Raw genomic sequence first — 22,743 nt, forward strand, 5'->3', positions numbered from 1 at the left:
TATGTAGCTAATTGTATTCTTAAATGCTCAAGGCTTTAATGAAATTCTTGGTTGTTGGCCAGTTACTACAATGCTGAGGTATTGTTATTTCATATTCCTCTCGTTATAAGGAACTTGACTGGGTTTGCTAGCCTTAAATTACAAAGCGTGTACTTCTTCAGTTGTCTTAGCATCTGCAGTTTCTGTGGTGCACCACCAGCATCAGTCTTGAAAGGAGTGTAACCTGGAGAAAGGAAGGAGTGCAGCAGGTCAGGACTGAGCTGAGAAGAGCTGTGACAAAGACTACTCAAGATACACTGACACCATGTTAGCTTCTACTTACTGTTATTAATTTGTAATTTTCATGAGCACTATGATCAAATAAATTCACAAAAACATAATCCAGATTGCTGGAGCAGAGAAACACTGAACACAGGGCTGCTCTAACATCCTGTGTATTATTGGCCCAGAGCCACTGCCAGCTGCAACATTTTTCTGTTAGAGAGATGAAATTGCTGCTCCTGAATGCACACAAATGTTTAAACAACCAACACAACGTTAGGCAATGGATATAAAGATATAGAAATAAACCAGCCTTTTGGTGATATATCTTGTTGAGAGAGCAATAGCCTAGTAAATCCCACCTGACTTTTTGGAGAGCCTTAGCCCTAATGCTGGCCTCTGTCAATACATTTGTGTATAGATTTGATAGCAATCCCAACAGCTTAGGTCTTGGTTTTCCTTTCACTCAGCTATTACTAACACAGCACATATTTGACATGACTGACCCACTTATTCTGAGACCTGACAAATAAAAATTCTCTTTTATTTACGTTGAGTAATAACTATTAATATTTTGCATTTACAGCACCCTCTCTTGAAAACTGAAAGCACTTCATAAATAGAAGTAGCAGAGCCCCTTAATACCTCTGAGAGTCAGTGTATTATTTTCCCTATTCAAAACCACAGAAGCTATTGCAGAGAAGGCGTCACATTCAGTGTTATGGCTGAAAGAGAAAGGCAAAGCCTTGAGGAGACTTTGAGCCCCTTGAGTGTTTTTGCAACAAAACCACCCAGCAGTAAATGAGAAAGCTGCATGCATCATAAAGAGGATAGTCACACTGAATGAAGTCAGTAGCTGAGGCTCTGAAATATAAACCATTGTAGAGTCAAACAACTTTTATGAAACCTGTTCATTTGAAATATTTCTGTGAGGCATTTTGAGTCAGATTCAACCTGCTAAATAGAGGGGGAAAGTGCTAACTCACATTAAGGGAAAGGTCAAAGCTACACTGACTAGCAAGTGTGAGAAATAACCAGGCTGTCTACAGTTCAACCCGAGGAATGCTGATAACTGGACACCTCAGTGCTCCCACTCCGTGTGCCTCAGCAGGCCTCTGCTGACTTGATGCTTCTTGCAGAGGCAAAGATCTTCTTGCACAAAGGCACTTTATGGCACTGAAGTGCTCAGAAGGCTCCCTCTTCCGCACTGTGAGAATGGAGAGAGCTGGGCTGATATGAAGCTGGGTTTGTACTGTCTCAGTGCCTTGTGATGGGAACTACAGCAATATGTTGCCTAGTAATGATCTTTCTAGGGACTCAAAAGGTTTCATAAATTTTTAATGCTCCAAATTCTTTTTCTGATAGCCTTAATATAGGTTTATGATTTCAGTCTGTGAAACAACAGCTGGTGCATGTTCCCAGTTATTAAGGCTTTACTTTTTTTTTTTTTTAATTTTCAGTAGCATTTCAGTTTTGTGTGAGGTCACTTTTTTAACAAGAGACACATCAACTTTCATCAAACTCAGCTCAGTATTCTGTACTGGCCACAAGACAGGATGATTCAGGTCTTGTGCAAATCAGTTTTAGAGTTCAGAGGGTTTAACTTCCTGAGCTTCCTGTGGAGTGGTTCCTCCTTTACACCAGGGCAGTTCAAGATAAGGACCAGGCTATCAGCATTTACAACTTCTCTTCCCAAGGATCTCTGCATCAGAGTCTACCTCTGCGACATGGGTAGTGAATATATCCATTCTGCTCCACTGCTAGGCATTCATTTCCTTTAATATAATTTTTAAGGCAGTTAAGTGGAAAGAGATTTTTTTTCTTTTATCTTTAATCTCTCTTAAAGCCCTATCACCACTTTTAATTACTGTTGTTTAATTTCTGAGGACAAAAAATTTGTGAGACTTGTTGAGCTGCTTAAGTCTCTCATTAATCACTCCAAGTTTAGCCTGTTTTGTGTCAGTTGCAAGCCTAATGCAGAAGAGGGCAGCAGAGGCAGGGACTGTGCATCTACCCATTTGTTCCTTTGTGGCATGCTTGTGTTCTTCCCTGAATTTTTTTCTCTTTTGTCTTGTGTCATGGACACATTGGCACCATAGGTCTGCAGAACCAAGGCAGTATTTGCGTCTGCTTGTGGCATGTCAAGACCCCAGCCCCTCCCCACAAGGCCAGCTGTGGTGCCCCTTGCTACCTATGCTCCTCACACGGCCATGGTCATCAGCACAGCTCAGTTACCCTGCCCCTTCTGGATGGTGAAGGACCCAGTGTGTCTCCTCTTCCATCTCTGAGTGGGACTGGTGATGCTGGAATGCCTAGTCTGGGCACTGGGGCTGACCCAGCCCCGGCTTTGGTTGTTCCAGCCATCTCATGACCCTGATGGACAGGGGATCAAGTGAGCAAAGTTAGGTACAGTGCCAGAGAACAGAGTACACAGCAAGAGGAGACAAGCACAAGAGCACACAGCAAGAGGAGAGGGTAAAAAAGGGCTTGTCTTCGCCCTGCCTGTCTGCAGCAAGCTGTGAAGCAGGTGACAACTCTGGGAGAGCATTATCTACAACACAGTAGGTTTGCTCCTGCCTCCTACACAACATGAGTGGTGACAGCTTGCCCGCTGTAGCCAACAGTCTCTGATCATCATGGATACAACCTCCTTTCATCCCCTGAGGAGGAGGAGGATGGATGCTCTGCCACGGGCAATGAAATGCTCATAGAGATGGTTGGTCTGTGGCGTGTTGTCCTATCTGAAGGGCATGGATGGAGGTTCCCTGTCTGCAGCTTTCCCCTTCCTTTACACTTCTTCCTTTCTCCTCTTAAGAAGACTTTATGGAGAGAAATGTATATGTTTGAGGCAGTTGCTCACTCCTATCAGTGCTTCTTGAAGAGCTCATGATTTCTGGTTATTTATCCGATTTGTGTAAATGAGAATGTGACACTTGAGTTGCATTTGAATGGAGAGAACAAAATAAGTGACATTATGATGTGTTGGACAGCTTTTCCTCTTGAAGACATAATGAGGCTGTTTACTTCTGGATCATTCTTTCCTGAAAACTCTGTTGTAAAATCTCTTACTGCCACCATCAGGACATCAAAATATAAAATACTTTTTTTCTACATAGAACACAGCATCAAATAAGTCAGTACAACCAAAAAAAAAGTGACTAGAACATAAATCTTTTGAATGTACACAACAATATGTACTGGATTGGAAATTTTAATTGTGCGTCTCTCCAGAGAGATGTCCATGAGGAAAGTGTGTGTGTGTGGCAGGGAGTATGTCTGTAATCTATGAAATAGTCATGTAGTAAATAAAAATCTAAGTAAAATAACTTGCACATGAATTAAAGGGGCATCTAATAATAGCACTGTAAAAATGTTAAGAATATTTTTGCCTATATTTCAGAACAGGATGTATGGCTCATTGAATACTGTCATTTTTCCACATAGATACCAATTGCATTCATGAATTCTCAGACAGCTTTTGTGTATTATCTGGAAACCTAAATTCTTAAAATGTTCTTTCTGCCACTTTGCAAATTCAATCACTTTTTTCTATGAAATATTCAACTATCTAACACTAAATACAGCCAGGAAGTGCCACATCTACATCATTCGACTATCATCAGGAAGTCTTGGTTGAGGCTGGACTGGTCAGGGTGTCAGGAGATGGAAATGATCTTGTTCTAACATGATTTATATTAGCATAGAATTTGGTATTCTCTGTATAGTTTTGTGTAGTAGCAAATAAAAAATCACTAATAAACAATAAATAATAAAGGAATTTCAGAGTATATTGCAACACAACGTACCAGTTGGCTTTTACAACCAAGCATGTCAGGAGAGCATGTGTTCTACTGGCCTATCTGCATTAAATTTTTGTTTACTCTTATTCACTAATAAATTTTATCTCATTTCAAGGGAGCACGGTTTGTATGTTTTTAATTAAAATTGTATCAGCCTTAAATTGAACTATCTTCCTTGAAAAACTTAAGCCACCCTCCTTTAATAAAGGCACTTTTCCCCTCAATAAAGGCACTAGTAGGATTTTTCTTGCCTTCCCAGTTACTTATTTTCATTTAATTATACTGAACATCATTTCTTCATCTCACAGTAGCTATGGGAAGTGTAGTAGCTTGTGACTATTCCCAGGCACACTGAGAGTGGTTTCATTTTATAGGCGCTCACTCCAAACCAAACGAACCTGTCTGCCTGCACCAGCACACTGACCACCTGCTAAACTTCCAGCAAAGAGCTACAAGTCAAAATTAGAAGAAGGTTATATTCCTGACATAGCAGAGTAACAGATCTCTAAGTGGGTGTTTGTTACCCTCTAGGGCTGCTCTTTGCAGAAAAGGTACCCAAGTAATCAAAGTACTACTCTCAGCTCTGGAAGAGACATTCTAAGAGTAAGGCTGCAGGAAACTGCTATTCTCTGCACTGACAGCAATGCAAAATTTTAAGTGGGAACAACCATTCTTGTTTTGTGCTTTCCAGAACCAGAGGCAAAAATGCATCCTTCTTTTATTAAGGCAGTGGATATGTGAATGGTTCCCTCTGCTCTCTTCCCACATTTCAGGTATGTTTGCATATTGTATTACAATTATCTGCAAATGGATTTTATGTTTCAATCCTGAATATTTATGGACTCAGACTGGACTGATGTATCAAGATTCTCTTTGTTTCCATACAAAGGCATAGAAGGGCAGTGGAGGAAGGTAAAGGAGAATGTGGGAAAGGTGTGGAAAGACGAGGAAAAAAGCACCTGGAAAGGGCAAAGCAAAATGGAGAGTGTTCCCCACACAAGCCGCCTTTGGCTCATGAATTTACCATGTGTGTAATGTTTCTTATGAGAAGTCATGTGAGCAATTCAAACTAGCCCCTAGGCAAGTCTAATCTGAACAAGCTGCTCTGAGACAAGCTACAAATTGCAGGATTTAATGAAAAGGGTTAGCAGAGCAGAGGATAACACAGGAGGGGAAAGGGCTAGTATAATATCAGAGCTTGAAATGCAATCTCCATGAGCAGATCTTAAAAATACATTATATTGAGGTAGCCAAGGCTGAAAAGGAGATATTGCATCAAAATTATGCACAGTTGGGAGTGTAAATTGATAAAATATCCTGACATTGACTTCCTATTCGTGAAGAGTGACATAGTTCTTTTATCTCATTTGCACCCCTGGTGTATAGTGTCCCTATGCTAGGGATTGTGTCCCTACCATTAGGTGTCACCACTCCGTAGCAGTAGATTTTTGAGGAGGTAAATCTAGAAACTCTTGTCTAATATGGCAGATGCAGTCTTTCTTTCTTGAGGGTTCCCAGTCTACTCCTACAAAAGGATTTTCCTGGGTAGCAAGCTAAGCTACTGCAGCAGACAGCAGGAGTGGCACCGGATGAGACTGAGCAGATCCCGAAAGTCCTGGCATAGTTGGAATGTTTTGGTTTCAGGCTCTTAGTATTGAGGTTCAACTTCTGTGTAGATTCAGCCTCAACACTGCAAAGCAAGGCTTCAACATGGCCTTCAGAATGCCTTGCTTGCCTTGCTCCTTGGCCTGTTGTCAGTGGACAATGAGCCAAGGACATGTTTGGCTGGTACAAACTGGGCCGATGTCTTTGCCACTGCACCTGCACATGGTGCAGCTTTGCTTCATACCATCCGTGCTTGTCCGACAGACCACTGTCTCTGGGTTTGCGGGGCCCAAAATGGTGATGGGGTTAACATGGTAGATTTTGTTTCATGAGGAAAACACAGCTGGAAATGTGTTCCCTCTTCTCTCTCATGTGCCATAATGTTCAACAGCTTCCCCTTAGGAGAGACTACTACACAGCAGATTAACCACTGGAACAACACTACTCCTAGGACACACAAGTATGATCTGCTTGGCAAAACAGATTTTGGGAATTATGGCCATGATTTTTTAACTGGTCACCATTATGGGACTGGCCAGCAATCCTCACTGCAGTTTTCATGGAGCTAAATAACTCTTTACACAGAAGCTGTCATCATAAACTGGAAACAATGGCTAAAATATCTAGATCAACCAGTTTAGGTCTGTGCAAGCTTGGCTTCCTAACAAAATCTCAAGCAAAACCAGTAAGTTTTTGGTTTCTGCTGTCACTGCCTGACCCCACTCCCTGAAGACTGGGAGAGGTCCAGATCCCTAAGCAGAGTGGCCAGGGCAGGGGCATGAATTGTCAGACTGCAACCAGCAATGCCTTGCCAATTAATTCAATAGCTTCAAAACCCCAAGAATTCTTTGGAAATTCAAGGTTCAGTTTTCCTCCTGTAACTCATATGTACTTAGCAACATAAACAAGTGACTGAAGAAGAGAATGTGAGTCACAATGTGGAATTAAAAATATTTGTAATTTTTGCTGAGGGATGGGTGCTCTGTCATACTAACTGCTGCTGACAAGCTCATTTTAGTCAGATGGTGTGCAGACATTTCTCAGATGTGACAACCTCTTCTGTACTGTTGGGAGAGCAATGCTGACTTAGCAGAGTGTGAAGGCCCCATGGTAATAGGGGGTAATGGCCTCCTCCCATCAGGGGAGGAAGCTAGAGGGGTTTCTTTCCTTTCCATGTTCTCCTGCTTATCAAATTGGTCATATCCAAAGAGGTTGCAGAGGTCCTGACTGTAGTCCATATGCCTTCCCCACAAAGCTTTGTAGTCAAAATCACAAGATAGACATAGGGGAAATTACTCTCATTTAGCAAAGCTTTCAAAAGGAGTTACACAAAGAGCCCATGACAGAGCCCAGATGTGCACGATGTTCTCTGAAATCCCAGTCAGTGTCTGCAATAAGATCCACACTTTGCAGACCTGTGTTTTTCCAGCCAGACACTACACTTCTGAGTCTGAAGGAGTACCTTGTGGGATAAAAACAGGGACAAACCCAGTATATCTAATTAGGAATACAGTAATTAAGAGACTCCAGAAGCAGGGCAAGTCAAAGGCCCTCTTCACTCAGTATTTCTCCCTGTTTAAGGGAACAGTGAAAGATGAAGTAAGGAGCAATTTTTTTTCCCCTGGTATAATCTCCTAGGTTATGGACTTTGTAGATTTCAGGTGCTGGAAGCTGCATCCACTTAAAAATGTTTTAAAGTTACTGTTAGATCTAATATTCACAATTGTTTAACTCTTTTGAATATGTTTATAGTCTCAGTGTCCATGATATCCTGTGACAATGAATTTCATAGTTTAAATGGCTGCATTTAACTTATCTGCATGAAAAACTCCTTTCTTTTTCATTCCTGTTTGTCAAAAATTTCATCTGTGCCTCCTAGCTCTCCTTTTATGAGGAGCAATAAATAACCATTCCCAGTTCATCTTCTCCAGACCACTTGTGATTTGATAGAAATTTCTTTTAAAAAATGTTTAAAAATACATTCCCTGGACTTTCTTCAATGTCTTCATAGAGATATACAACCTGTTATATTACTTGGGATGAAGCCTGCCATGGCTAATGTCCAGCTGCACATTTTAGCAATGAAAGTAAATACACCCAGTTGAGTCTCTTGCATCACTTTGTGTATTTTTCTGGCAATATTGCTTCCTCCTTTTTAGGGTTTTGTGGGAAGTATTTATTTAAAAGCAAGACTTCCCTCAATGGACTGTCTCAGACACTCAAGGGTACTCCAGAGATTAACTGGAGGAAAACTGGGGAGGTGGGGGGAATCCTGCTGGATATTGGCAGTGGAAGAAGGGCAAGCACTGCATTGCCTATGAGCTGGACTGATGGCTGGAAAATGTCACCTGTACCAACAGGTACAGGTGACATTTTCCAATCATTGGTGGGCATGAGTCCCCAGTGGGTGATTTAACCTCCAGCACCTCTTTGTGTGCACAGGGATTTGCATGTTTGAGGTTTGCTACCAGCTCCTCTCCTCTCCCCTCCCCTCCCCTCCCCTCCCCTCCCTGTGCTTGCTCATTTGTTCATTTCTGTGAGGGGCTAGGCAGACTTTTGTCCTCCTTCTGGCAGCCCATAGACTGGTAAAATTTTCCCTGCCAGGGGGTGCTGGTAAGTTAATGAGGGGAATCAGGGGAAAAAAAACCCACAAACAAACCAAAACCAACCAAACAAAAAACCCCACCACTGAAAAGAGAAATCTGTTTATTCCCAGTAGAAATTGTGCTTTCTATATTCTGGGGGTGGAATGATATTGAGAAGGCTTTATGCTGTGCTTTCTAAAAAGCAGAACAGAAGGGATACTGGGAAAGATTTAAGCTCTTATACCTGCACAAGACCAGCTGTGGTCTGTGCAGTGCTTCGGAGAATCACCTCGGTTGGGGATGGCCAATGCTCAGTGGGTCTGTGAGCTCCTGGGAGGGTGGCTGCCAGACTCCCATGGTGCTGCCTGCAGCCCAGCCGTTGCTAATGAGGCACCTAACAGATAAAAGATGCCAGTCTGGGGAGCTGGAGTGCATGCTGTATTCCTCACAAAACTACAAATCATTCATTGCTGACTGCTATCCTGGTTCACAGAGGGCATGGGTGAAGGAAGGTCTTGCCACTGGTCCTGGTGCATACCAATTCCCAGAGCTACAAAGGGGATGCAGACCCCTCAGCCACCCTGGAGTGCCTGAAACCAGATCCCAGACAGCTAAATGGGCTCCCTGGGACTTCAGCCAGAGGTCAGGTAAAATAAATGTATTTGAGCATATCTTCTGAAAGAGGTCTTTCAGACTTATTATTTCCTCTTAGTGAGAATATTTGAGCCAAAATGACATCAGCTTTTGCTAAAGAGAGCCACCTATGCTATTTCTTCAGTCCAGGCTGTGCAGTATCTGCCCAAGTGTCCTGGTGCATGCTCAGGACAAGAGGATCCTGCTCCTCAGAGGAGTCCCAAAAGTTACAAGCAGTATTTCTTAACATGCCCTGCCTGTACCCCAAGGCTATTCTCATTCAGCCGGAGTTTTCAACTCTGATCTATGGGCTGTAGCAACATCAGGCTGAGGTTATGCATGGTGGGCCAAGAGGAGATGGATGCCTCTGCTGAGAACTCTACATGTGTGGAAACCTGGATGGATGGGATATTCCATAGGTTTTTTGTGAAGAGACTGCCACCTGGATAGCATATTTAACCGGCTGCATGTTATCCAATAAGTTGGGGGGAAGTGGGAAGATGATTCTGCCTTATGAAATATCCATGACAAAAATCAGCTATGCAAGAAGTATGGAAATCACTGCCTGTGTTGTGAAAAGCTGGCTATGCCTGTGGTAAGCATCTACAGTTCTCAGACTTGTGGCATCTCCATTACAGACAAAGGGGGAAGTGTGCTAGTACATCTATTTTGGGAGTCTTCCCTTTATGGCCAGAACACTGCAGGCTTTGTGGGTACTCCTGCAAAGGCTCCAAGATTTCGGGGGCAAAGGAATAGCAGAGACAACTAAAGAGCATTGCAAGCCATTGCAGATGTTGACCAGTAGCTTAAATGAGGATAAGGAAAGACACACCTGGGTTTGAGAAATAAAGAGGACAACAAAGTGCAAACAAGTAGTTCCTCTTCACACCCTTACAGCCCTTCACTGAGGAGTGATGAAGACTCACATTATCATTTTTCTGCACAATTATTTTGTTTCTACCTGTGTTCTTGCTCTGGTTTGCATTCCTGCTCTGAATTTGGATGTGAAGGACAAATATTCAAAAGCACTGCACCATCTCCCTCCAAGAAGCCAATCTAAGTGCAGAAAAACCCAAAGCTAGCTAAGAGAAGTCCAACCAACTGATCTACAGATGTATGCCTGACAAAGAGCTTAAAAGCAGCCCAATTACTGCGTGTTAAACTGACCAGAAGCCATGGCCTGGTGTGGAAGCAGAAGGTGATGGATGTCTTTCTCTGCATCTGTTGGTGAAAGTCACCACCAGATCTAGGTGCAATTTAATAGCACCCCTGCTAAATGAGGAGTTGCTGCCCCAGCATTCTTGCACCATTCAAGGAGTTGCACAACCACCTGAGACTTCCACTGCTGGGACCAGAGCCCCTTCACAGTGAGCTGATGAATGCCCCTTTTGACTCCTCGCTCACACACACACTCACTCTCCCGTGCACTTCCTCCTCCTTCAGGCTCAACCACAGGTTTCTCATTGAAGAGTCTCAGCCATCAGATTTATAAAATAAATGACTTAATAGAGTGGTACAGCACCAGGTTTGAGCTGGATGACTTCAGAGAGGGACCCTGAACAAATAAATCCCTGGGCAATTATATCCATATCACTTACACACCCACTCCTCACAAGCTTGTCACACGCCCTTCTTGGTCTAATGGCGATTTTTGGCCTAGGGTCTTCTAACACCTTATTGGATTCTTTCTCTGTGTCCATGCAGGCAGGCCATTCACCACTCTTATCCTGTCAAGTTGCAGCTTCTGCTGACAGCTTGTCTGCTGGTTTGCACTTCTGGTGCACCTGCTCACTAGTAGAGCATGGGAAACCAAAAGAGCCCTACACTTAGGATAAACATTACTTAGCAATAACCAAAACATCAGGGTGTTATCAATATGCTTCTCATACTAAAGACAAAACACAGCACTTAACGAGCCACTAGTAAAATTACTAAGAAAATTATCAACAACTGGTATGTCTCAACACTCCTAGCCCTAAAACAATACCCTGAGTTTGTCCAGGGGCAAATTTGTATTGACCTCCAGTGAAAAATCCCTCAAAGCTGAATCCTATGGAAACAAACATGAAATCTCATCTTGAAAACCTTCCTTTTGTAATCATGGAGTTTATTCTTTATTCTGCAAGAAGATGAGCATCTGCACCCTATTCAAGTGCAGTGCTTATAAACATGCTTTCTGTGAAACATTTATACTATCTCTTTTGTTTCAATGTTAATTCTTGGATTCTTAAAGGTTAGTATGAACTTGTGTGTTTGGTACCTCATGAAAAAAGGACCCAACCACCCAGAAGCAGATGTTTTTAAAATCAATGACTGAGAAGATTATGAAGCTAATAATAGCCATACGTACATAGAAAACACAGGTGATTTCTTCATATACAACAATTCTGTCTATATAGTAAGTTTTGTGTGCACTAGGGTTCTCAGATAGAGGAGTATGCTGTAACACACTGCTGCTAAATGTGAGTAACAGGACCAAAAAGAGGAAGTGTTGTCATCTAGGGGATTTCAAAACATTTACAAAGAAAAAAAATCTGAGAAAAAGCAAAATGCTGACTAGGGTAAGGGGTGTAATAGATATTTAGCATCAGATTAACAGAGGATTTAACTGTGCATCATCTAGGTTTTTGGTTTTGAGGCAGGAATTATCTTTACCTGAGCCCATCATGATGACACCCTGATGTTGCCAGATCACTGAGTACAGTTAAATAACATCCTCTGGAGAAGAAAACACACTGCACACCTAGAAATGACAAAAAGGACTTGTGTCTTATCTGTGTAGAAATGCAAATATGGCCCATTCAGGTGGCAATTTTAAAGTTAGTTACTTAAGTTGCAAGTTAACATTTTCATATGTGTATCGTGATTTTTGTCTACTTTACTTTTGAAATAATATGAGTGACCCAGAAGACCAGGTCTCTATAGTACCTTAAACACAGTCTAAAAAACATAACCTAAAAGCTGAGGCTAATTGTTCTGGTGGTGCAAGCTGTGTGCATGTCTAGCAACATGGAAGTTAAAAAAAAGGAAGACTGCCTGTGCAAAAGTGTTTTAACAATCAGAAGAAAGGGGAAACTGAAAAAAAATACAAAGCAAGCTCCCTCCAGATGAAAAGAAGGATGATGCAAATTATATTTAACAGACCATCTGACAGACAGAAATACAATTGTATGAAGTGGTTGTTGGGTCTTACAGGGAAGATGGGACTGAGGAGCTGTCTTGCTCAGGAAAAGAAAGAAATAGACATTCTCAAGCTGCTAAAAAATAAATGCAGGACAAACTACCAATAATATATTGCTTTAAAATATTTTCCACCCTGTATGTCCCAGGAAACTGGATCCACTAATGGTCATTCATGTACAAAACTGAGCAGTTCCTTGTAAATCATTATGCTGAAGTATTAAGATGTTAAGAGCTACTGGAGAAAAAGTAGACATCTAATTTACCCTTATTTTAAGCTAATGTGGACAGATGCCAGGCTAGTCTGGAGGAGTCATAAAACCACAGCATGGATTGGGATCAAATGCCTGATGGTGGCCTGAGTATTTTCTAATTGGCGGGTAGGTCACATCCCATCTGGTTTATATTAGTATTGTTCCACTGACCCAAGTGGAGCTGCAGTAATGTGCAGCACCTGAAGACTCAGACCTATGTAAAGAAATTTTCAAAGAAAGGATTCATTTGCCAGCTCCTCGATGGCACGCCGTGTTTCCAGACCCATATCCCGCTCTGCCACTGTTGGTGTGCCAGGGAGCTGCAGCACTGGGGCTCCTCAGGGGCAGTGGAGCCATGCTGCCACCAACAAGGGCACAGCACCACAGCACCTGCACATGGAGAGCAAGGCAGGGATGGTGGCAGCAACTGGGGACAGCCATGGTCCAGCTGTCATCCTCATGCAGCTCTTTTCCCAGGAGCTGACCCAAGGCTGGCACCATCACAGAGCTGGTCAGGGCTGCTGGCAACCAGACTCCCCAGTGGAGAGAGAAGACTGCAGAGCTCATTGGGGTCCTTGGGTCCAACAGTTAGTGGATGCTAACGATGACAAGCTAAAACTTCTCAAATAAAGATTAAATTCTTTTAAGTTGCTTTTTGTATTTATATGATCAGCTGTTTCACCATGTGTAGGGATCAGCAGCATACAGCAGCTATTGGTGTAAATTGCTTCAGCAATTTGTCCCTTCTGAGGGACAAACACATTCCCCTCTTCTCTTACGAGCCAAAAGGTTTATGGCTAGGAGTCTCCGTAGAATAATCAAGGTGGAGCAAAGGGCTTGTATCCTCCTAAATTGTCAGTTCATCATGCTTACATTGGATGTCTTGACCTGCAAAAAAGCTTGTGAACAATTTGCCATTGTCTATTCCTGCTATTACCCATTGATGAGCATTTATAGTGACATTTTTTAATCTGCTCTTCCTGATCTCCCTACTTATTGATTAGTTTACTTCCAAGTGAGACCACAATTAGCAGATTTTCAGTATCTGGCTCTTTTTTAGTTTCCCCATTGAAACTGCCTAAAAAAATTGCTGAAAACTTATTTTTAACTAGCCTTAAAACACGAATTTATTGCTGGAGTTTTAAGTTTGAGAAGGGGGGCCTCTCTTCTTTTCCTTGCCCTTAGAGTAACCACCAGTATAAAACTTCCAAGCTACTCAGTTCTCCTAAGTTTGTGTTTCATCATTACTAATGACATAAAGCAGATTGTAACATTTGCAAGCAATATTTTGCTTTCCAAAAGTCTTTGTAAAGGTTAATTAAAATGTTTGGCAGAGTTAATCACATATAAAATGCACTTATGAATACAACACACAGAGGACAGAATATATGGAGTTACACAGTCCCCAGGGCTTGAACATGCTTAAAACAGATGCTTTAGCAAAATGCCATTAACATGCTCAGGCCGACCCTCCAGCCCACACCTCCCCTCCGCATTGCTTTGATATCACCCTATGCATTCAGCAAGGTTGCAACTGGCAATTTACTTTCCAACCTAATCTTATCTTGCTTGTTTGGCCACAGCTTCTCTCCCGGCCATGATACTGGCTGTTCCTGAGATTTTGATAAGTTAACAAATCACACATGATGGCAAGCCAAGTGGAAGGACTAGAATCATCGAAAGAGATGCAGATTAAAGCTGTGTGTGAATAGTTCTATAGGCATTTGAAGAAGAAATCAGGGTAAGATTTCTGCTATCAATACAGAAGTGTTTGCTCCTCCAGATTTCATTAGTGCTAGCCCTCATTCAAACTCCCTTTCTGCAAAGACTGCAGGAAGCCTGCTGACAGTGATCCCTCACCTTGTGCTTCCTGTGGACTTTATCCATGGGGAACCCATCCTGGACCACACCAGAATTCTAAGGGAAGTCTGAAGTTGTGCAGGCAGCTGTGTCTGGGCTTGCTGGTATTCCAGCTGTGTCTGGCCTTGCTGGTATTCCAGCTGTGCTGGCTCCACACTGCCAGGTGTGGTGTGACAGCACTGTAGGGGTGTGTGGGAAGGATTTGGTACTGTGGGAGAGGGGAAAGAGGTTGGGTGGAGCTGACCTGGATGAGACTTAGGTGAGAACAAAGTACCGTGTAGGTGGAGAAAGGCTGACCTTGTAAAACCCTGCTCAATGCCCTGAGCTCCTTGTTCATCATCCTTTCACCTTTGCCCAGGCACAAATGAGAATGACTTCCTAGGACTTTAGAAACTGTATGTCTATAGCAAAACTTTGCCTCTTGGGTAGTTGCCTGTGCACTATGAAAGCTAAATCTGAAAACAAGAACCACAACTAAGCAGGTGTGGAATTGCTTGCAAGACTCTTTTTTTATGACTACAAAACACTGTCAGCATATTTCTGTTTTGAATTAATTGCTTTTCTAATCCCTAATTGTTTTATGACAGCTGAAATTGCTTGACTGGACGCCAACACGTATGAACTACTAAATGGTTCTTGCATCTTATTTTATGATCTGACCTCTGCTTTGAAATAAACTGCCTACTAAACAAAATAAGTTTCCTTGGTTTTCTGATGACATGTATATGTGGATTTTGAGAAAGGGAAGTGGGCATGGCAGTAAATTCAGAAATCACGAAAGGAAATATCTGGTGGTTATTTTTTCTTCTTTCTCTAATGCACACAGCAGTAGACCCACTGAAACACCTTTCCCCTCCTGACTTAGTTTATCTGGGCTTGTCTGCATGTAGCTCTAGTCTTGCCAGTTTATGCAAAGTTCTTGGGTGTCACTGCAGATGATGCTCCATGTCACATCTCCTCTTTTTCATATGCTTCTTACACTCCCATCTCAGATTTACATCCAGGTACAGCTAGAGCAGTGGGATGCTCTCGGGAGGCCCATGGGCTTTACCATCAGCTGGTGAGCCCACAGAAAGCACCTTTGGTCTTGCACTATACCTCAAGCCTCACATCCCTCCCATGCCTGCAGCTACCCACAGCTCCTGGTGCACTACTCCCATGGCTGTGCGTGCACAGGCTGAAGACGTGCTGTTTCAGGAACCAATTTCTAAGGATGGCAAAGGTCAGCTTCTGCATTCGCCATTACATGCCCATGGTTTGCAGCAATGTTTTTGTCAAGAGTAATTGCCCTTTGTTGCCAGACTTTGCTGTCAAATTGGCTCTTGGCTCTTATTACACAGAGAAAATTTTTCTTGTGTATGTCCTCACTTGAGTGCTTGCTGCTCTGTTTGTGTGGCTGATGCGAGGTCACCCATGGTACAGAACAATTTGCTTTCAGTGTCTCACTCAGGGCATCAAATTCGTATTATTAAAACTGTCTGAGTGCACAAACCCAGGGTCAGAGCAGGGCCCACCAGCCTCCTGCTCTGAACACCAGGCTGCACTCCTTGCAGCTGGGTGTCCTGGCCTCCTCTCTCAGGTCCTAATTCCTCTCCTCTTTTATGTGCGGTCAGCCATAGTGCTCTTTCCTGACTTGGAAAAAGAGAAATTTTGGGTGATCACTTTTACTGCTTGGTATCTGCTGACCTCCCACAGACAGGGAGGTCTCTTTTAGTATTCTTGTGCTGAACTGCGAATAAATAAATAAATAAATAGTACCTTTTGGCAGAAAGATTATGAAAAACAGGGTGCCTAAGAAAGCATTTTCAGTGATATTAAGTAAAGGCAAGCAGGGATGTTGGAGCCTCACAGCTGTTCTGCAATGTACTCTTGGCTAGTGCAGCAGATGGCACTGGCCTGCTGGCTGGATGTACAGGCTTGGGTCAGGGTCCAGTGCAGCCTCGGGACTTTCTGGTCACCAAAGTTCTCGTTTCGAGAGTTAAAATGATGGGCTGCAGTCATAACGCCTCTGGCCTTCCACATTCCCTCTTCTGCTGTGCCCATTTGACCTGTCCCTCTTCCCGTTGTTTCTATGTCAGGTGAGCCTGGGTTTCATTTTTCTCCATTTTGGTTTAAGAAAAAGGGTGAATGTTTTTGAAAGGCTTGATCCTCCTGTTCAGCTGTTTGAGCCATTTAAATATGGAAATACTTTTCCTGAGCTTCTGAGACCCTGCAGCCACCCCAGCCTGGTGCAGGGGAAGTGGGCAGCCACGCCCCCAAGACTTTTGCTCTGTTCTTTCTGTTTTAGAGATGCAGTGCTCTTCCAATACCAGCGCGAGAACATCTTTAAATTACAAAAAATCTGTTTCTGCCTGGGGGGTACATTCAGTGAGAAAAATAGACTCGTACCTCCCCGTCGGGGAATCGAACCCCGGTCTCCCGCGTGACAGGCGGGGATACTCACCACTATACTAACGAGGAACTGTACAACTGCTCGTTCCGCAGCAGTGGCCACATTGTATTGGTCGCTCGCAGCCCGGCAGCCGGCTGACGCCGTCCCTTCGGGCCAACCACGCTGCTCGACGAGCCTGCCTCACCCCTTCCGCACTGCACCACGGTCGCTGTAGTTCTCGGCGCGATGCCCCCCCCCGGCGCGCAGAGAGCGGCACTACACCTCCCAGGGGCCGGCGCGCAGAGAGCGGCACTACACCTCCCAGGGGCCTGCGCGCTGGCCGCCCCCGCTCCCTCCCCGCGGTGGGTGGGGCGGCCGCGGTGCTGCTCGCGGGCGCGCGGGGCGGGCAGACGGCGCGCGAGCGATGGCGGACCCGAGCTCGTTCTCGTCGCCCGCGTGCTGCCTCACGCGGCACCTCCACCTGCGCTGCCGCGCGGACTTCGGCGCGCGGGCGCTGCGGGGCACGGCCGCTCTCACCGCGCGCGCCGAGCGCGAGGCGCTGCGCTGCCTGGTAACGGCGGGAGGCGGGGGGGGCTCGGGGGGTGAGGGGAGACCCCCGCGCAGCCCGCGCCGGTGCCGCCTTCCCTCAGCTGTCTCCCGCGTCCTTCCCCTCCCACGGCCGGCGTCCCCGTCCTTCCTTCTTTCCTTCCTTCCCTCCCGCCGCTTGGCCCTCCCCGGACCCCCGGGCTCGGCGGCTGACAGCGCCTCGCAGCCCCCGGTTCCCGCCTGGCCCCCAGAGCCGTCGCGGTGGGCAAAGGAAGAGCAGAAATGTGTGTTTTCTCGTTGAAACGGCGAATGGGGTGTTGCCAAAAAGATGGGAATAAATCAGTGGAAAACTACGCTTAGGGCTTTTTCACCTGTGTGTTTCGTTATGCCAGCTGCTTTCTCGGTTATTTTTGCAAATAAGAGTATGAACTTCATTAGCTCCTCTACATGTGAAGTTTGAGGTTTATGGGCTTCTTCTCATGCTGACTCCGTAAAATTCTTATGCGGTTGGCACTTATTTTCTTAAGAAAAAAGCCTAATCCTGTAAGTAATAAAAAGTAACACTTCACTCGAGCTACAAATGGGAGTGTTGCACTATTTAGATCATCTTCTGTTGAGTGAAAGCCTGGATTTACAGTGGCTTGTTCCACGATGGAAGCCTTGGCAGAGGCTTTTATGTCGTTTTACACTTCATTGCAGTACTGTGAAGCCTGCTACCTTCGTAGTTCACTTAGTAAACTCCTGTTTCTGCTTCCATGATCAGAAGTTGGTTTTTTTCCTCTTTCCCCTCCAGTTTTCCCAGTTCAGTGCTGCTCTCTTAAAATGCTTGTTCCCAGTGGGCAACACAGTTAGGCAGTTTTTCTGGTTTTACTTAGTAAATACTTGTTCCTTTGGAGAGACTTGTGTTTAAGATTTCATATATATTGCATTTATTATTACACTATTTAACAGGTATGTAATGTTTTCTTCATCGCAGGTCTTGGATACAAGAGATGTACAGGTATTTAGAGTGACTGTAAATGGACAGGACGCACAATTTGCTTTTGGGGAAAAGCACAGTTTCAAGGGGACCCCCCTGGAAATCACATTTCCTAAGGAACTAAGAAGGTACACACTTTTGTCTGTTCCTTTAGGTAGTTTCCAAAATGCACTGTATAAGCTGCTTGTCTGCCTGTAGGGTTGTTCTGTAAAGCTTGCAAAGGGACTTAAATTAGGGTGTTGCGTTCATTTGATATGATCTTGTAGATTAATTTGATATTTGATTTTCGTTAGCCAAAACTTTGGGAGTCTTTTTACCTACTCCCAGATCATATATCATGTACTAAATTACTTGCTAAACTGAGTAGCAAAATAACGTGTAATGTATCAAAATTTTTCCAGTGCTTCTCATCAGTAATATTATTTCTGCTTCAGCTACCTGAATTCTGTCTTTTCAGAATTGCTACAGTGTAGTGCCCACGGAGTTACAGCCCCTGTTTGCCATTTTTTTACATAAGGGCTGACTCTGCATTTCTGTAGAACTTCGGGTTACCACTATGATTAGATAGAAGTATGTTTTCAAATAATAAAAGTTTTAATGTGTTGACTACACTAAGTCCCTGAAAACTGGTACTTGAGTTTTCTCAGCATGATCGAGAATTAACTAACCATAGTCTACCTCTTAAATTCCATGAATTTAAAGGTTGTTGCCAAATTACAAGATGCTTTTTGGTAATTTGCTTTATATATTGTAACTCCATAGTATCTTACCCCTCTATGGTGCCAAAGCTGTGACTGTACGAGAAAGTTCCCTTGTTTGAATACAGTTACATACGAAGTTGCTTCTTACTTTTTGGGTTTCAGAACTAGTTACTACCTCTAAAAACTGTTATCTGGTCTCTAATTTTTTTATTCATGTTATACTTGGAATTAATGCAATTTAGAAACACATGTAATGTGAAAGAGAAAGGAATGTTGTACAATAGCTGTCCCTTCTGGGAAACACTTATGATCTAATGTGAAACTGTACAAATTATGTACTTGAGCAAACAGTCCACACAAAAACATAGGCCTGTTTCTTTTGTGTGACTTTCAGATGCCTTTTTTTTTTCTTTTTAGTACTAAATTTCCTTGTAAGAAAAAAAGGGGAGTTAGAGTTATGAGTTGTGATCGTAAGAATTTATAATTTTGTGTGAGATATAGTCCCCCATGTAAGTATCAATAAAAGAGCGATAAGAAAGGGTAGGAGTTACAACTGACAGTCTGACTGTTCAGAAAGCAATATGTCTTTATGGTAATATGAAGTATTTTCTCTTTTCTTTTTGAATATGTACTTTGGAATGCTGGTTATAAACCAGATATGTGTGCCTGGTCGGCTTATCTAATGTCCAGCTCCTCTGATTAGCTGAAGTTTGTTCTGATTTATGGTTGGATTGTTTATTCCAGAAAGTTACATGTATAACCTGGAACTTTCTGAGAATAGAAGCAAGTATTTCTGTGTGCTTTTGGTGTGGAGGTTAAAATATGGTTTTAATAAATAAGAGTATGAATGTGTCAGGTTTGTGTGTGTTCTCTTGTGAGCAAGCTGATACCTGTCTTTCACAGAACCGTTAGTTTTTACTTTACACGAATTCTGAAACCCTGAAAAAAATTTGAACATTTTTTATTTTTCTTCTTAACCCTACTGTTAATAGGGATTTTCAGTAATTACTGAAAATTTGCAGACTTTTTTTTCTGCTTAAGAATCATACTTACAGAACATTAACATCAGTAGCAAAATCTAAATTTTTTTTATTTACAGAATACACATTCTGTATTTTCCTATGTAAGGTTTTGCACTTTTTTGTTTGAGCATTTTTTTATATGTATATGTGCAATGTTAGATAGTTGTGATAGAACTATATAGATGTAGCTGGCCCAAATAGTTCAAAGAAAAAGTCCATGTTCTCCTTGAAGAGAGGAAAGGAAAAGTTTATGGTTAGTAAAAACAATAATAGAAGTGTTTTGACATAAAAATTGAAATAAACTATCTAATTTTTACTATCATAATTTGAAGGGAAAAGTTGTGCTTAGTATGCTACTTGTTCTCATTTTTAATGCTTTTGAGGCAGTGCTGCAGACCTATTTTCCAGAAGTCTTTGCAGAGGTATTTCAGTGTGATCAGGATTTGTGTCAAAACAGTCTATGTTCTTTATTACACAGGGGACAAGAAGCAATTGTTGAAATCTCTTTTGAAAGCTCTCCAAAGTCTTCAGCTCTCCAGTGGTTTACTCCAGAGCAAACTTCTGGAAAGAAACACCCATTTCTCTTCAGCCAATGTCAGGTTGAGTACTTTTGTTTTTTTAAGCTTGTTTACATACCACTATTGTTTTCCTCTGGTTTCTACAGAGCTGGAGAGGAAGTCTGCTAAGGGAAGGTACAGTAGCCCATAACTTCTAATTGTGCATGTCAAAGGTCCTAAAGGGAAACACTTAATGCCAGGATACTGATGAGATTTTTTACATGTTTGCAGTTTAATAATTCTGTAAGAGCTTTACGCTCTCCAGTTGTTGAAGAACATACACTACTTTGTAATCAATATATGTGGCTACTGATCAGTCTTACCTACCATTATTTCTTTTACAAAAGCCTTAACTATGAAAACTACTGTCAGCTATAAGTGATAGAAGTATTGGTGTGTGGATAATGAATTCTCTGGAAGGGCTGTATAGATTTCCACAATAACACATTAGTTGATTTGTTTCTAGTCCTCTGCATTAGAAAGGCTGTTATAACTTTTTTCTTTTCTCCCTCTCTAGGCTACCCACTGCAGAGCCATCTTTCCATGCCAAGACACACCTGCCATGAAACTAACCTACTATGCAGAGGTAAATGAACCTAAGTCAATGTGTATCTTAACCAAAGACAACTGCAACAATGGGAGAATTTATATTCACTCATTTTTGGGGGATTTTTTTGTAGCTGCCAACATGTGGCCCAAAATAAAAACAGAGAATGTTGATTTTTAGCTTAATGTAAGAGCCAAGAACTGTTTCTCTTCCCTGTAGTACTTCTCTAGCTTTTATGTTTTCTGATATGTATATATTATATCAAGTCTTTTCATTCACACATATCTATTTCCAAAAGAAAGAAATACAGTAGCAAGAAAGAAATAAGTCCTAAAATTAAGAGTGGCAAGAAGTAAGACAACAAAGAGTGCTGTAGCATAAAAATTCTTGAAATTACTCTTATGTATTCCTTTAAGTATATCTTTTGCTATGTAGTTAGGGGATCTTTGCAGTTTGATAGTTTGATTGTTTTAAGGAATCAAACAGCAAGATGTGCAATATGACATTATAATTCAGTTGTCTGAAGAAAGTGAGACTTTTAACTTCTGGTGGAGGTAATCCTTCAGCTTAATTAAATATTACCTGTCTTCAAGACAAAATTTTCCACATACATTATATTCTACTTGACAGAAATGACTTAACCACAGAACAATCTGGGCTACTCTTTGTTATCACTTTGTTACCACTGCTTCTAGTCTGTTGTGTAATCCTATGTGCTGCCTGCATTGCTTAGAGTTGGGTGACCTTTCAGATATCCGTTCCTAAAGAGCTGGTGGCTCTCATGAGCGCTAATCGTGATGGAGAGATGCCTGACCCAGAGGACAGCAGTCGGAAGATATACTGTTTCAGTCAGAATGTAAGTGCTCCAGGAGAGTAAATGGATGCCCACGGTCTTATTCCTGGCTCATGCAGTTCACAATCACTTCAGAGATGGTTTTGATGTCATCAGGAAATCATGTGACTACTCATGGTGGGTCTTTGCTATTCTAGAAATAGGAGGTATTATGGATCTGGAGATCCGTAATACCTCCTATTTCAGATACCTCAGATCTTGTTCTGAGAAGACAGCCAGTAAGTGCTGGTGGTGTGTACTGGTCTTTTTTGGCATTCCCAGAAAAGCAAAATTCAAGTATTGAAAACATTCGGTGTACTCAAAGCTAGTCCTGTCAAAATCCTTTCTGTCTGCACTGATTCTTGGAAAATAATGCAGACACAAATAACATGAGAGTAAGTTTTAGAGAACATATACTGCAAATTTTAAACTCACCAAGATCTTAGCAGTGAAGCTCAGCATTGAAACCAATTTTTAGCTTGAAGTTAGGCAAATTCTGACAGCAGAGATCCTGAATTTTTTTTTTAATGTGAAAACTTTGGCTTCTGTGGAAAGTATCTTCAGGGAATTAAATGTTACTGTTCTCTGGATGAAATGCTATTAAGTGGTGCAGCTAGTTTAATGATTCCACTGCTCATAAAGCAGCAGTCTCAATTTACTCTTCTGGCATTTTTCTTCTGGCATTTTTCTTCTTACAGGTTTTTGGATTACAGTTCTGATGCTTATGGGATCTCTTGGTGATTCTAGTTCGTTTTGCTGAACAAGCAGATAAAATTAACATAAGTTTGAAATATAAATTGTTTTTACAGAAGATCTGGGCTACTGAGAGACTTAATGACTGCAAGGAGGGATGGAATTGTGTGATTGGAGGAGAGGAGGGGAGCCTACTCTGAACTGCAGCAGCTCTTGGGTTTCATTTGGTTGCTCTGTGAAACCTGAGGGAGGCAAGAGGGCAGAGAGGGAAAAAATAGTTACCTTATCTGAGAGCTCATCAAAATGCAGTGTTTTGC

The 22,743-nt window shown here is 42.4% G+C and overlaps 1 protein-coding gene, 1 long non-coding RNA gene and 1 other non-coding gene across 6 annotated transcripts in view; 1 reads left to right on the forward strand and 2 right to left on the reverse strand.

Moving 5' to 3' along the window:
- Window positions 1-17,070, reverse strand: LOC135414542 (uncharacterized). Of its 2 annotated transcripts, XR_010430716.1 has the most exons (4): window positions 16,868-17,070; window positions 16,622-16,831; window positions 11,540-11,627; window positions 1-223 (listed from the first exon to the last, which is right to left on the reverse strand). It is a non-coding gene; the product is annotated as an uncharacterized LOC135414542 (long non-coding RNA). The 2 variants fall into 2 exon arrangements; XR_010430717.1 differs by lacking the exons at window positions 16,622-16,831; window positions 16,868-17,070 and adding an exon at window positions 14,179-14,275.
- Window positions 16,567-16,638, reverse strand: TRNAD-GUC (transfer RNA aspartic acid (anticodon GUC)). The gene has a single exon. It is a non-coding gene; the product is annotated as a tRNA-Asp (tRNA).
- Window positions 16,926-22,743, forward strand: part of LTA4H (leukotriene A4 hydrolase) — a 15,647-nt gene continuing 9,829 nt past the window's right edge. For 2 of the 3 annotated variants that reach the window (XM_064655409.1, XM_064655411.1), the window contains exons 1-5: window positions 16,926-17,120; window positions 18,072-18,202; window positions 20,276-20,396; window positions 20,872-20,940; window positions 21,653-21,757. In XM_064655409.1, coding sequence (XP_064511479.1) covers window positions 16,974-17,120; window positions 18,072-18,202; window positions 20,276-20,396; window positions 20,872-20,940; window positions 21,653-21,757 — 573 coding nt within the window. In that variant the 5' untranslated portion in view covers window positions 16,926-16,973. Of the gene's footprint in view, window positions 17,121-17,581; window positions 17,639-18,071; window positions 18,203-20,275; window positions 20,397-20,871; window positions 20,941-21,652; window positions 21,758-22,743 lie in introns of those variants that run through there. The other variant, XM_064655410.1, reaches the window with a different exon arrangement.

The sequence above is a fragment of the Pseudopipra pipra genome, chromosome 5, assembly GCF_036250125.1.
Source record: "Pseudopipra pipra isolate bDixPip1 chromosome 5, bDixPip1.hap1, whole genome shotgun sequence".
NCBI classification, from domain to species: domain Eukaryota; kingdom Metazoa; phylum Chordata; class Aves; order Passeriformes; family Pipridae; genus Pseudopipra; species Pseudopipra pipra.